The sequence below is a fragment of the Strongylocentrotus purpuratus genome, unplaced genomic scaffold (genome assembly GCF_000002235.5).
Source record: "Strongylocentrotus purpuratus isolate Spur 01 unplaced genomic scaffold, Spur_5.0 spur5_scaffold_8, whole genome shotgun sequence".
Lineage (NCBI taxonomy): Eukaryota > Metazoa > Echinodermata > Echinoidea > Camarodonta > Strongylocentrotidae > Strongylocentrotus > Strongylocentrotus purpuratus.
The window spans coordinates 22,923,811-22,939,461 of record NW_022145614.1 but is presented as its reverse complement, the minus strand read 5'-3'; the positions used below and the strand labels follow the sequence as shown (position 1 = coordinate 22,939,461).

Genomic DNA, 15,651 nt, shown 5'->3' with positions numbered 1-15,651 from the left:
GAAGTTTTTAAATGAGAAATTTTGTACTAGTCATTTCCAAGTCAACATTATCAAAATACACCCTGAAATAAAGAAGTCCACGTTTTGACAGGAAGAAAAGCAGGTCCACGTTTTCATGTAGGGGACAAGCGTTACCCAAAGTCCACAGTTCACCACATCGAGCCCTCGGTTACATTAAAGTCCACATTAATTTTGTAATATTGAAATCGGGAAGAGATTTAAACATGTTACTAAAAGGAATTCCTTTTTTTTTCAAAATGAAGTTTTTAAACGAGAAATTTGTACTAGTCATTTCCAAGTCAACATTATCAAAATACACCCTGAAATAAAGAAGTCCACGTTTTGACAGGAAGAAAAGCAGGTCCACGTTTTCATGTAGGGGTCAAGCGTTACCCAAAGTCCACAGTTCACAACATCGAGCCCTCGGTTACATTGAAGTCCACAGTAATTTTGTACTATTGAAATCGGGAAGAGATTTAAACATGTTACTAAAAGGAATTTCTTTTTTTTCCAAATGAAGTTTTTAAATGAGAAATTTGTACTAGTCATTTCCAAGTCAACATTATCAAAATACACCCTGAAATATAGATGTCCACGTTTTGACAGGAATAAGAGAGCAGGTTTGCGTTTTCATGTAGGGGTCAAGCGTTACCCAAAGTCCACAGTTCACCACATCGAGCCCTCGGTTACATTAAAGTCCACAGTAATTTTGTAATATTGAAATCGGGAAGAGATTTAAACATGTTACTAAAAGGAATTCCTTTTTTTTTTTCCAAATGAAGCTTTTAAATGAGAAATTTAGTACTAGTCATTTCCAAGTCAACATTATCAAAATACACCCTGAAATAAAGAAGTCCACGTTTTGACAGGAAGAAAAGCAGGTCCACGTTTTCATGTAGGGGACAAGCGTTACCCAAAGTCCACAGTTCACATCATTGAGCTCTCGGTTACATTGAAGTCCACATTAATTTTGTACTATTGAATCGGAAAGAGATTTAAACATGTTACTAAAAGGAATTCCTTTTTTTCCAAATAAATTTTTAAACGAGAAATTTGTACTAGTCTTTTCCAAGTCCACATCAAAATACACCCTGAAATAAAGAAGTCCACGTTTTGACAGGAAGAAAAGCAGGTCCACGTTTTCATGTAGGGGACAAGCGTTACCCAAAGTCCACAGTTCACAACATCGAGCCCTCGGTTACATTGAAGTCCACAGTAATTTTGTACTATTGAAATCGGGAAGAGATTTAAACATGTTACTAAAAGGAATTCCTTTTTTTTCTCCAAATGAAGCTTTTAAATGAGAAATTTAGTACTAGTCATTTCCAAGTCAACTCCAAAATACACCCTGAAATAAAGAAGTCCACGTTTTGACAGGAAGAAAAGCAGGTCCACGTTTTCATGTAGGGGTCAAGCGTTACCCAAAGTCCACAGTTCACCACATCGAGCCCTCGGTTACATTAAAGTCCACAGTAATTTTGTAATATTGAAATCGGGAAGAGATTTAAACATGTTACTAAAAGGAATTCCTTTTTTTTTTTTCCAAATGAAGCTTTTAAATGAGAAATTTAGTACTAGTCATTTCCAAGTCAACATCAAAATACACCCTAAAATAAAGAAGTCCACGTTTTGACAGGAAGAAAAGCAGGTCCACGTTTTCATGTAGGGGTCAAGCGTTACCCAAAGTCCACAGTTCACCACAGTGGCGGATCCAGGGGGGCGCCCCCCCCCCCTGGGCACAAAAAAGAAGGAGAAAAAAAGTGGGACAAAAGGAAGGGAAAAAAAAGGGGGGAAAAAGAAGGGAAAAAAAAAGAATGAAAAAAAAAGAGAGAGAGAGAAAGAAAAGAAGGGAAAGAAAGAAGAGGAAGAAGAAAAGAAAAGGAGATCGGGGGCGAAAGGGCCTCGCCTCCCAGGCTGTTGCCTCCCCCCCCCCCCGCAATCAAAAAAATAAGAGAGAAGGAAGGAAATGGAAAGAAGAAAGGAAAAGAGGAGATAAACGGAAGGAAAATTGAGGAAGAAGAAAAGAAAAGAAGGGGGTATCAGTTGCAATTTTCCCGCCAACAAGTTGTGGATCGGGGTGGGGTGAGGCAAAACGCCCTTGCTCCCCCCCCCCCCCCCAGCAAACCTAAAAGAGAGAGAAGGAAGGGAAGGGAAAGAGGAGAGAAAGGGAAAGAAATAAAGAGAAAGAAGAAAGGTAAGGGAGATCAGTTGCGATTTTTCCGCCAACAAAGTGTAGATCAGAGGGGGGGGGGGGGAAGGGGGAGGGGGGGGGGCACTGGCGTACTGAGGGGGCTCGGGGGAAATCAAATGTTAACGTAGTTTATTTCTAATTCCATAACGGTGGTTTACACATAATGCTGAAATTACATAATTTTCAGAGATTTTTCCTCATTTTTTAGTAAATTATACTTTTTATGCGCTTGTTGTAAAATGACAAATTCCTAAATTTACAGCCAGGCAAGAAATATGCTTCTTGAGATGCCTACATGTCAGGGCTCGGGAGCCTCCAGCTCCCCCCCCCCCTCCCCACTTTTTTGAAAAAGAATATTAAAAAGAAATAGAAAGAAAGAGAGCAAGAAAGAAATAATAATAATTACAGTGCTTATATAGCGCCTAACACTTACTTTGTCAGAAGTCTCTAAGCGCTCTACAATAATGCAGCATAATTACCCTGGCTTTAGCAGTGCAGCTGTTACGCGCGCTGCGTTTCAAGGAATAAATTCCTACCAGGTACATTTTACTTCACTTGGGTGGAGTGTGGCAAATGTAGACCAATGTCTTGCCAAAGGACATAAGTGCAGCGGCGGGACTCGAACCGCGGGCCTTGTGATCGACAGTCCGGCGACGTATCCACTCGACCACAACACCTCTACTAGAAAGAATAGTTAACTGCCAGTGTCACAACAAAATACGGTATTAAAAAATGCTCATGTGACCGTAATTAAACGCCTAAAACCCATAAGCTTCAGGGGGCTCTGCCCCCGGGACCAAACCAAGGGCCCTAAGATGGGCCCCTTGATACTCATCTGACCGTAAGTTAGTGCCTAAAACCCTTGAGCTTCTGGAGATCCGCCCGCTGGACCTCACGCCAATCAGTGTTCTGCCAGTGTCACAAATAAGGTACTTGATACAAAATATGCTCGTCTGACCGTAATCAAATGCCTAAAACCCCTGATATTCCGGGGTGTTCGCACCCTCGACCCCACCAGGGGCCCTAAGGCGGGCCCCTGAATGCTTATCTGTGTGTAATGTATTGCCTTAAACCCCTGAGTTTCCGGGGGCGGACAAAGTAGCAAAATATGTTCATCTGACCGCAGGCGCGTAGCCAGGGGGTTGTGGGGGCGGCCCCCCAAAAAATAACGCTGGCCAAAAAAAGGGAGGAGAGAAAAGGAAGAGGACGTAGGCAGAAAAAGAAGCAGACAATAAAACAGTTTTGAAAATCAGACAAGGATTAAGAGTCGAAAACGGTACAACGAATCGTCTTCTTTCTCTAATAATTTAATGAAATGTCAAAGCTTCCGCGCTTCGCGCAGGAGGGGGTGGGACTGAATTGAGACAAGGATTAAGAGAAGAGAACGGTACAGCGAATCATCTTCTTTCTTAAATAATTTTAATGAAACGTCAAAGCTTTCGCGCGGGAGGGGGGGGTGAACAGAATTCAGACGAGGATTGAGAGTCGAGAACGGTACAACGAATCGTCTCCTTTCTCTAATAATTTAATGAAACGTCAAAGCTTCCGTGCTTCGCGCAGGAGGGGGGAGACTGAATTCAGACAAGGATTAAGAGTCGAGAACGGTACAATGAATCGCCTTCTTTCTCTAATAATTTAATGAAACGTCAAAGCTTCCCTGCTTCGCGCAGGAGGGGGGAGACTGAATTCAGACAAGGATTAAGAGTCAAGAATGGTAATACGAATCGTCTTGTTTCTCTAATAATTTAATGAAACGTAAAAGCTTCCGCGCTTCGCACGGGAGGGGGGGGGGGGGTAAACTGAATTCAGACGAGGATTAAGAGTCGAGAACGGTACAATGAATCGCCTTCTTTCCCTAATGATTTAATGAAAGGTAAAAACTTCCGCGCCTCACGCGGCAGGGGGGGGGGGAACTGAAATCAGACGAGGATTATTGTCGAGAATGGTACAACGAATCGTCTTCTTTCTCTAATAATTTAATGAAACGTCAAAGCTTCCCTACTTCGCGCAGGAGGGGGGAGACTGAATTCAGACAAGGATTAAGAGTCAAGAATGGTAATACGAATCGTCTTGTTTCTCTAATAATTTAATTAAACGTAAAAGCTTCCGCGCTTCGCGCGGGAGAGGGGTTAACTGAATTCAGACGAGGATTAAGAGTCGAGAACGGTACAATGAATCGCCTTCTTTCCCTAATGATTTAATGAAAGGTAAAAGCTTCCGCGCTTCGCGCGGGAGGAGGGGGGGGGGAACTGAAATCAGACGAGGATTATATTCGAGAACGGTACAACGAATCGTCTTGTTTCTCTAATAATTAAATGAAATGTCAAAGCTTCCGCGCTTCGCGCGGGAGGGGGAGGGGGGGACTGAATTCAGACGAGGATTAGGAGTCGAGAACGGTACAACGAATTGTCTTCTTTCTCTAATGATCTAATGAAACGTAAAAGCTTCCGCGCTTCGCGCAGGAGGGGGAAAACTGTATTCAGACGAGGATTATTTTCGAGAGCGGTACAACGGATCGTCTTCTTTCTCTAATAATTTAATGAAACGTCAAAGCTTCGGCGCTTTGCGGAGGAGGGAGGGGAAAATCGCCCCTTCCTGCACCCCCCCCCCCCCATTACGTCATTGCTAGTCACCATTACGTACCAATATTTGGCTCGCATAATTTCAAATTTGGGCCCCCCCCCCCTAAGAAATCCTGGATCCGTGCCTGGTTCACCACATCGAGTCCTCGGTTACATTAAAGTCCACATTAATTTTGTACTATTGAAATCGGAAAGAGATTTAAACATGTTACTAAAAGGAATTTCTTTTTTTTCCAAATGAAGTTTTTAAATGAGAAATTTGTACTAGTCATTTCCAAGTCAACATTATCAAAATACACCCTGAAATATAGATGTCCACGTTTTGACAGGAATAAGAGAGCAGGTTTGCGTTTTCATGTAGGGGTCAAGCGTTATCTCAAGTCCACAGTTCACCACATTGAGCCCTAGGTTACATTAAAGTCCACAATTGTACTGTTGAAATTTTGGAAAATTCGAAAGAGATTTAGAAGGAACTTCTTTTTTTCAAATGAAGTTTTTAAATGAGAAACATCTACTGATCATGTGTAGTCAACATTATGATAATACCCCCTGAAATAAAGAAGTCCACGGTTTGACAGAAAGAATGGCAGGTCCACGTTTTCCTGCGCGCGCGAGTATGTGTGTGTGCGTGTGTGTGTATATGTATATATATATGACAAAAAACTTAACCAGTGTTTCTTACCGGTATTTATGGCAGAACAAATATTTATCAAAACATACATATAACATACTTTTGAATCTGAAACTAAATTTGTTGTTGTTTTATGTTTTTTCTTTCTTTTTGTTTGCATAACCAGTTACCAGGGTTTTAGACACTTGCTATGGAACACAGTGTCAAAGCGGTAGATACTCTTCACCAAACTACCCAAATACATATAATTTCCGGGATATAAGGGTCTACCTCTTGTTCATTCCTGGAGCTACTGAAATCACCTTCGTTTTCAGTGATCCGTTTGAAGTAGAACCACGCAAGGATGAACTTTATATTGGAGCAGGTCTAACGTATGATGATATACTGGATTTGAACGGGACAGATACGCCATCGAAACAGATATATTTTTACGAGAATAGTATTGTGCCACCAGCTCTAACGCTGTTCAACACGGATTCTGCATTCATTACATGGAAAACTGACAGCAATATTGAGCTACAGGGCTTTGAAGTTACTTGGACGGCAATATGTAAGTATATTGTATTTATATTATTTTGCCTTTAGGACCCTGGTGACAATATCTTTATTTAGTCTCCTCCTTAATATGCCCCCCCCCCCCATTCTAATCTTCTGATGTTGATGGCTGTGCAGATAATTATCTTTGAGCTGCTAGATAATTTGTTCAAATACATAAAAATAGTCTAGTACCAACAATGTCCAATATCCAGATTTCTTAGGATGAGAGAGGTGAATGGTAATTATCCAAGCATACCCAGCATACGGATAGATTACTGTCAAACCCAGGGCCAATGACCTGATTAGATTTTGGGTCATAAGATCAAAGATAGAAAATAGCTTGTTATCATGATATTTTGAGAACATGAAATGGATTACAATCAAACTTGAGTTGTAAAAATACAGTTTGGGTTGGAAAATCGCTTTATGGCAAGGGCATCATTTTCAACTTCCGTCCGTACGTCCCGTTCTCGTGATCGCGTTATCTCAAGAACCGATTGATAGATTCCGGCCAAACTTAGGTCATGTATGTATCTTGCAGAGCCAATTAATTGATTAGATTTTGGGGTCACAAGGTCAAAGGTCACAGGGCTCATTATGTATGCAAAAATAGCTTGTGATCACATTATCATTAGAACAGATGGACAGATTACCATAAACCTCAGGACATGTATATATCTTGCTGAGGCAATGAACTGATTTGATTTTGGTGCCATGAGGTCAAAGGTCATGGGGCTCATTGTGTATGCAAAAATAGCTTGTGATCGCATTATCATTAGAACCGATGGATGGATTACCATCAAACTCAAGACATGTATGTATCTTGCAGAGCCAATGAACTGAGTAGATTTAGGGGTCATGAGGTCAAAGATCAAAGGGTCATACATGTACATGTAAATGAGAAATAGCTTGTAGTCAAGATATTCTGAGAACCTTTTAATGTATTACTTTCGAACTTGAATATGAAAAATTTCTTCTGTTTTGGTTTGTAAAATTGCTCAATGACGGAGGCATCATTTTCGACTGCGCGCAGTCGAAGTTCCATCTAGTTAAAACTAAATTGCCTAATTGTTGTTTTTTATTTATATTTAGGAAGAAAAGGTTTGTATGCCTTCGCCCACCTGAGGTGGTGCCAGAGGCATTCTGTCTTTTGGTTGTCTGTCCTTCCCTACATGTATGTCCATCTGTCCTTCCGTATGTCCATCTGTCCCGATTTCTCGTTATCTTATAAAAGAAAGCAAAAAAAATCAGAGAAGCAGACTGGTGATAGTTTGAACAAAATCGGACATAAAATAAAAAAGTTATGAATATTTGAAACTAGTTGTAATCACTGTACATATGAGTACTTCAAATTGGCTGAATCAGTGATGTCACTGTGATGTAGTGCCGGACAACTGTCCCATTTGTTCCAATACACAAAATTACTAAAATACCGGTATATAGTCTTTATCATTACATGTATGTTTTCTGGTTGTCGGTACGTCCCGTTCTTGTGATCGCGTTTTCTCAAGAAAAAATGGATGGATTACCACCAAACTTGGGTCATGTATTTATCTTGCATAGCTTATGAATTGATTAGATTTTGGAGTCATGAGGTAAAAGGTAAAAGGTCACAGAGCTAATTATGTATGCAAAAATAGCTTGTGATCGCGTTATCTCAAGAACCGAGTAATTGATTACTGCCAAACTTGGCATCGTTTTCGACTGATTGCAGTCGAACATCCATCTAGTTTCAAAATGTATGACTCAGGAGGGTCTTTTCTCTTTAAAGGACCTATAATAATACACTATCCATAACATATTTGGAGTACTGCCCCAAGGGTGAACAACTGAAATTTATGATATTTTTGTACACGGCAAACGGAAGAGTAGTCCGTGACTACGTTAAGATCCACTGACAAAATTGCCAATTTGAGATTTTGCATAGCTTTAGTGATTTTCATATTTCAATCATTAATTTAAACTCTCTTATTATTGGTTAGATTTATTTCAAACTTTCGCCATTATGTTTCTCTTATTTTTCTGCTTTCATGCAAATGAACTTATTACAAGGGTTGGATTACCCTTTAAAGGTACTATGTCCCTTTTGCAGCCAACCTCAAATGCTGTAGAACTTTGCAGGAATTATGAATATGTCATGTATGTCCTATCTGTGAAATTTAAACGTTAGCAGTGTCCTAATATTCAAATTATGCAAGGAAAACCGTTTACTTGCTAGACTTCACTGTCAGACACTATTGAGTGACTGACTGGCTTTTTTCCTCTTTGGTAATAACATAAATGAAAAGAGTTGTAAAGGGTACACAAGTATTTGTCTACATCAATAACCCACTTCTTGTGATGGCCAAGATTAAACTGATTGAATCTTCGCGCAGCATAAAACGTATGACCATTCGGTACAATTGTCTGAAAATCAAGACTATTACTTTTGGGCTCTATAGCCCTAAAGTCGATTTGACAACTAATAGTCATTATTTTCCCACTTGAAGACATTTTCAAGCCCCACCATTTTTAGGGAAGTTCTAAATTAGTATTATCTTTCGAATGCAGTTGGAATTTAACTTTTTCATTTTTTTGGCCTGCAAATGGGACATAGTCCCTTTAAAGGTATGAACTTCAAACTTGGTGATAGTATGTTTCACCATAGGAAGACTGTCTGATTAGATTTTAGATTGAGTAGATCAAAGTCAAAGGTCATAGTAAGAAGTCAATTTATGACATTACAGGTATTATCCTCATTGTCACGGTATCTCAAGAACCACAAGAGGTATGGGCTTCAAACCTGTTGATATCACCATAGGACGACAATCCTACCAATTATGAAATCATGCTTTTCAGGAAAATTCTAAAATTAAATTCAACATGCTCTAAAATTGTGAACTTATACCAGGGAGATGACTTGATCCCTGTTTCTTTGTGCACGGCTGATCGTCAAGAAAACAGAGTTAAGTCTTTTGTCAATTATGGAAATGCAAGCATTCCTTTAAACAAACAGAACTGTGCAATTGCTGGCTCTTTTTTCTTGATTTAGGTGTCGGAAGAAAGGGCAGAAAATACACTTTTTAGAAATGACTTTTTGGTACCCTCTCTTCAAATTGTTTTTAATCACTCATGCGTGAAATGTGATTCATATAAGTTGCATCAAATGAAAGAAGAGGATCTAAGACCCCGTTCTCACTCACTTTGAAAGTGGTCTTAGTTAGACCGCTCCAGAGGAACAGGTCTTGAGGAACGGTTTGCGAGCGTTCACACTCCGAGCAGTTTTTTATGGCTCAAACCGCTCCACGAGTCAAAGTGGTCTTGTTGCTATGGCAGCTTAGGTCAGCAGGTCAATTTTTTCGTGCGCGGAATACAAACCGTATGTACCGTACTACATGTTTTGCACGGAACGTCACTAGCTCACTTCCGGTCAAAGTACGCTTCCGTTCACATTGCACGTTAGAGCGGTCCAAACCGCTCTTAATAAGACCCGTTCCTCAAGACCACCTCCCGAGGTGGTCTTCTGGAGCGGTCCAGAAGTCCACTTCCTGGACCACTTTGACCGTTCTCACTCACCTAAGAACTGCTCCTGAGGAACGGGTCTTAGTTAGACGGCTCCAACGAAGTGAATGAGAACGGGGTCTAAGCTCTACAAAGATGTGTCATTTTTTTTAAAAATTGTGATTAAGTTATGATAAAACATTGATAATTCTTGGTTTCTTTTTTTCTGGGACGCATTTTATAATGTGATATTATTACTATTATTATTTTAAGTATTGCAATTGACGCAAGTTCTGAAAAAAATTTGGATTTCACTTGGTTTCGACCTCATTGGTAATCCTCTGAATACTGCTGTTTATATGGAGGCAATTTGGGTGAGAGTGCATGCCCTAGCATGTTCTTCATCCAGTGATAAGATTGCAATTCTACCTGTTTCAAAATCAGTGACAGCAAATATGGATGTCATCGCATGTATATATTTGTAAGATGATTGGAGCTCTAGTTTTTGATTTGTAATTATGCCTGCGTTTCGAAGTAGATTTATTTATTCATTTCGTTATTATTATTCATTCATTATTTATTTGATTTATTCTCATTAGGTAGAGTAAACGTTTCATGGTTTTACATGGCTATATACAAGTTTTATTCTGTGGTTACACAGTTGTATTCAAATGAGGACCAGGATTATTTAGCTGTCTTGTTGACAGTTGATTGTAGGACTTCTTGTATTGTCCTGGATTTTCCTCTTTTCTTCTTAGGATTACCTGATACATATAAGTGTTAAGTTGTAAGAGTGCAGGTAGTCTGTTATTATTTGAGATGACTAGGTAACACATTATTCTTCAATAAAAAAAAAAGTTTGGTCATTATCTACAGTAAATTCCATGAGTCATAATGATTGAAATATCACGATTTGAATAAGTACACACAGAGAAAAAGAGGTTTGAATTTACTCCCTGTAGGGAGTAAATGCTTGATGCATAAGTGACACCCCTCAGGGAGTAAATTTACTCCCCAATGTAGGGAGTAAATTTACAACCCACAAGAAGGTGTAAATTTGCACCCCAAGGTTATGATTTTACTCCCTTTGAGGATTGAAATTTGCACCCGATGGTGCTTAATTAACACCTTTTGGTTCCATTTTCATGAAAAATGGGTTCAAATTTACACCCGTGCGGTTGAATTTTATACCCTATATGATTGATTTCACACCCTGTGGGCAGTAAATCTACACCCTTCTTATGCACAGCATCAACCTTCGAGCAATTAATAATCCATGCTTCGTAATCACCTAACAGTCACTGATTCTCACCCTTTTGTCTACGTTTCACTGCTCTAAAGAAATCAGACCAGAATCTCGAGTTATATGTCGAAAAGCTTTAATGCTTACCTAAACAACAGTTAGTGTGAACTCAACGCAAGTGCAGACTGTAAACACCAACTTAAAGTTAGCCTCGGTGAGGCTGGCCAGGATGGACGTATTGGATTAAATGGAGTGGAAATACCTAAATATACAATCCTGCCTTCCTGTTGTTGTTGTTGGTAATATTTCCTATAAGTATCAACTTTAATAGCGTTCATTCAGTATTTAATGTATATGCCCTATCTTCAGTTTTATAAGAAAATCAGTTATACAGAAGAAAACTGAGAATAAAGATTTGTAATGATATAATTAATTAGTCAGTAACACAATTTATAAGGAGTCTCTGGATGGTTTGCAACTTCGTGTTTCTGCTTTTTTATAAGTTTAATCTGGTCAGCGCGGTTTTGATTGCATGGAAAACTAGCTTTCCTGAATATCTTCCCTTTACTTACACGTATAAGAAGGCAATTATGCACTTGTCATTTGTAAGACGCACCTCTTGACCCCCGGAAATGGTGCGTCATTGTACCGATGTGAGTTGTACATTTTGATACCATGACGCACCTTCCGTCACAGAAAGTGACACACCATTACATTCCATCGACGCACATTTGAGTCAAACATATGACACACCATTTCATGAAAATGACTAGCCAATGACGCACATTTGAGAAACGCTTCTGCTTGGAGAAAGTGACGGTCCCATTGAAACACCAAATGACGCAACGTGGTAAAGTGACTTACTATGACGCACATATGGGTCAGTATTGTGACGGACATTTTGCGGCCATGACGGTACTGTGCGTCACGATTTTGGGGAACATGACGCAACCATGACTAACATCCCCGGGGGTCAAAAGGTGCGTCTTACAAATGACACATGCATTATGTACTAGTTAGTAAAACAACACTTCTGCTAATTTCATTAAATTATCATATATAACCTTCGGTACAACCCATTATTCTTGATCAGATAACTTTCACACAAACAATATGCCCAAACGAAACATGATAATTCCCCCAACATGACTAAAATATGTAAATTATGCTAATTTTCCTTCATTTGGCAGTACCTATATCGACACGATGCGCCATTGCTGAAGCGCAATTAGCAGAAATCTCATCCCTTCTAGTCTACGCCGAAGGCAAAATGATTATGAAGGAAAAACTGTGCATGAGCTACGAGTTTGTAATGACATGCACAGTTTTTCCGTTATAATCATTTTAAGTAGTAGTATGAGTAGTAGTAGTAGTAGTAGTAGTAGAAGTAGTAGTAGAGAAGTAGAATAGTAGTATAAAGGTAGTAGTAGTAGAAGTAGTAGTACTACTAGTAGTTTTAGTAATGATACTAAAGTATTAGAAGTATGAGTAGCAGGAGTAGTTGTTGTAGTAGTGGTAGTAGAAGAGTAGTAGAATAGTAGTATAAAGGTAGAAGTAGTAGTAGTAGTAGTAGTAGTCGTAGTAGATTCTTTATTTCACTTAATCCCTCGATATAATAATCAAGGAAGTTTATTTATTGCCCAAACGAAACATGATAATTCCCCCAACATGACTAAAATATGTAAATTATGCTAATTTTCCTTCATTTGGCAGTACCTATATCGACACGATGCGCCATTGCTGAAGCGCAATAAGCAGAAATCTCATCCCTTCTAGTCTACGCCGAAGGCAAAATGATTATGAAGGAAAAACTGTGCATGAGCTACGAGTTTGTAATGACATGCACAGTTTTTCCGTTATAAGTAGTAGTATGAGTAGTAGTAGTAGTAGTAGTAGTAGTAGTAGTAGTAGTAGAAGTAGTAGTAGAGTAGTAGAATAGTAGTATAAAGGTAGTAGTAGTAGAGTAGTAGAATAGTAGTATAAAGGTAGTAGTAGTAGAAGTAGTAGTACTACTAGTAGTTTTAGTAATGATACTAAAGTATTAGAAGTATGAGAAGCAGGAGTAGTTGTTGTAGTAGTGGTAGTAATAGTGTTTAAGTAGTAGTAGTAATAGTAGTAGTAGTAGAGTAGTAGAATAGTAGTATAAAGGTAGTAGTAGTAGTAGTAGTAGTAGTAGTAGTCGTAGTATTTATTTATTTGTTGTACATTATGCAGTAAGCATGGTATTTATAGCAAACATTTGTTCTGCTAAGTTGCTATTTCCTTTAAATATTCCATGCAAAATTTAAATCAGGAAATGCATCCAAACATCTAAATCTTCAGCTCAAAAAAGTTCACAAGATTTGTTGGACATCATGTTATCTTCATCCTTATTACCTTTAATCACAAAACCAACCCGAGTTACCAACCAAACAGCAACCCTTATTGATAATATCTTCTGCAATGTTGTTCCCTTACCTGAATCAGGAATAATTTTATCTGACATATCTGATCACTACCCAATTTTTTCACGAAGTCATTGTATTTTAAAGAGTCTTTTTGAAGAGTAACACCTATTTAAATAGCGTGATTGAAAGAAAGTCTCAAATTGGCTGATTGGACTGAAGTTAATAGTTCGCATGATACGAATACTGTGTATGATAAATTTATGACAATTTTTATGTCTCATTTAGATAGACACATTCCATTAGTGACAATTTTTTCTAATTATAAAAAGAGCCCCAGACTTCCATGGATGACCATGCAAACCAATTTTAAGATTAATCAATCGAAAAAACAACTTATATTACGCAAGCAAAATTCAGCGTTCTGAAAAGTCTCACCGTAAATATAGCACTTACAAAAATATTCACACTAAAATATTACGTATTGAAAAACGAAAATATTTTACAAATCTTGACTTGACTTAAATGCTCAGGACGGAGTGTCCCCTTGCGCTCCTACGGGTGGTCTGCCTCCATTCATTTCTGTCCTGGGCTTGGTGTTGGGCAGCCTCCAGGCTTAATCCAGAGTCTTGGCGGATTTGGTCTTTCCACCTCAGGGGAGGACGTCCTGGTGGCCGTGGCACAGTAAATTCATTGGTGTGGACTTGTATTGGTAGGCGTTCCTGTGGCATACGTACCACATGTCCAAACCATTTCAGGCGGCGGTTGGATATTTCCTCATTTATTGTCTTGGAGATTTTCAATGACTTTCTGATGTCTACGCTTCTGATTTTATCTAGAAGATGGACTCCTGCTATTGTCCGCAGACATCTCATCTCAAAGGTCTCCAGTTTATCCTGGTCAGTTTTCCTTAGCGTCCACGTCTCAGACCCGTAGGTGGCTATAGGACGAATGAGGGCATTATAAATCCTGACCTTCAGGGCTCTTGAAATATCTTGGTTGATCCATATATTGTTTCTCAGTCTGCCAAATGCCCAGGAAGCTAGATTTGTGCGTCTCTTGACATCTTTGGTAACAGAGGGGACTACACTTCCAAGGAAGACAAAGTCTTCTACCTTCTCTATAGGGTTGCCATCTATTGAAGTCTCCCCATCATCGGTTGTCATGATTCTGCATTTAGCTGTGTTGATTTTCATTCCCCATTTGCCACAAACTTCCACCAGCTTGTTTGTTGATATTTGGAGTTTGTCATAGATGAGTTCGAGTAGAGTGGTGTCATCTGCATAGCGGATGTTGTAACAGCGTATGCCACCCATCTGTACTCCACTGTCTAGGTTTTTGACATCTGCCATCACGAACTCTAGGAAGATGTTGAATAGACTTGGGGAAAGAAGACAGCCTTGCCTGATGCCTGTCTTAACTTGGAACCATTCCGTAACTTTACCATTTACGATGACAGCACATTTGGTCTGATCATACATATACTTAATGAGGTCAATCAGGTTCGTCTCAACTCCTATTGAAAGAAGGCACTTCCATAAAGCATCCCAAGTCCACAAAATTCCAATGGATGGGATGTGTCTCTCTTTGGCCTTCTCCAGCACTTGCCTGACAATAAAAATAGCATCAGTGGTTCCTCTGGAGCTCCGGAATCCACACTGCTCTTCCGATAAATGCTCTTCAATCCTGCAGAAAACTTAAGCCGGCACTGATAGCAGTGTTATGGCTCGGTAGTTAGCTGGGTCAAGTTTATCCCCCTTTTTGTGCACAGGGGTAATAAGGCCTTTGCTCCACTCAACTGGTGTCTTGCCTTGTGTAAAAGCAGTGTTGATGATCTTCAGCAAGATCTGTGCCATTGCTGGACCACCAGCTTTCAGTGTTTCAGCTGCTATGTTATCAAATCCAGTTGCTTTGTTATTCTTTAGAGCCTTGATCGCAGCTTTAACCTCTTCTATGGTAAAAGGTGAAGTCTGGTTTTCAGTAGGAGGAGGTTCGGGTACATGTATATTGCGAAGTGTGTTGGTGTCTCTCGGGAACTCTGTATTAAGATGGGTGCTGAAATGTTTTTTCCAGCAATCCAAAACATCTCCTGGAACAGTCTTGAGGACCCCCTCTTTGTTCTTGGCTGCTGGCTGTATCTTCTCCTTCTCACCAGCTAGTTTTCTAACTTTCTTAAATAGCTCATGGCTGTCATTTCGTGCCTGTGCTGCCTCCATTTCCTCTACTTCTTTCTCGAGAGTCTCTCTCTCTTCCACTTTTTGACTTCATATTTAACTTTTTTTTTTTTTTTTTTTTTTGTTAACTTTTTTTTTTAAGGCGCCGGTACTTCATAATATTATGATTATTATGAGGGGAGTTCAGTTTAGTTACCCTAGCCTTCCTTCTGAGTTCACAAGCATCTCTTACATGTTCTGGGAGATGTTTCACTTGTTTCCCTCTCCTGATGCCAACAACTTGCTTGGTAATCTCGTTGGTTGTATTCATGAACTTCAACCAGAGCTCATCTATGTCTGTATCTTCCAGCAGTAACAATGGTTCAAACGCTCCACCAATTCGGGCTTGGAATTCTTCAGCAACAGATGGGTTTTTAAACCTGCCCACAT

The 15,651-nt window shown here is 39.5% G+C and overlaps 1 protein-coding gene across 1 annotated transcript; it reads right to left on the bottom strand.

The window, feature by feature from the left end:
* Positions 1-14,745: 14,745 nt before the first annotated feature.
* LOC115920383 lies at positions 14,746-15,264 on the bottom strand. Its single transcript, XM_030976103.1, has one exon. The coding sequence runs from the start codon at positions 15,262-15,264 to the stop codon at positions 14,746-14,748; it is 519 nt and encodes a 172-aa protein (XP_030831963.1).
* Between the last annotated feature and the right edge of the window lie 387 nt (positions 15,265-15,651).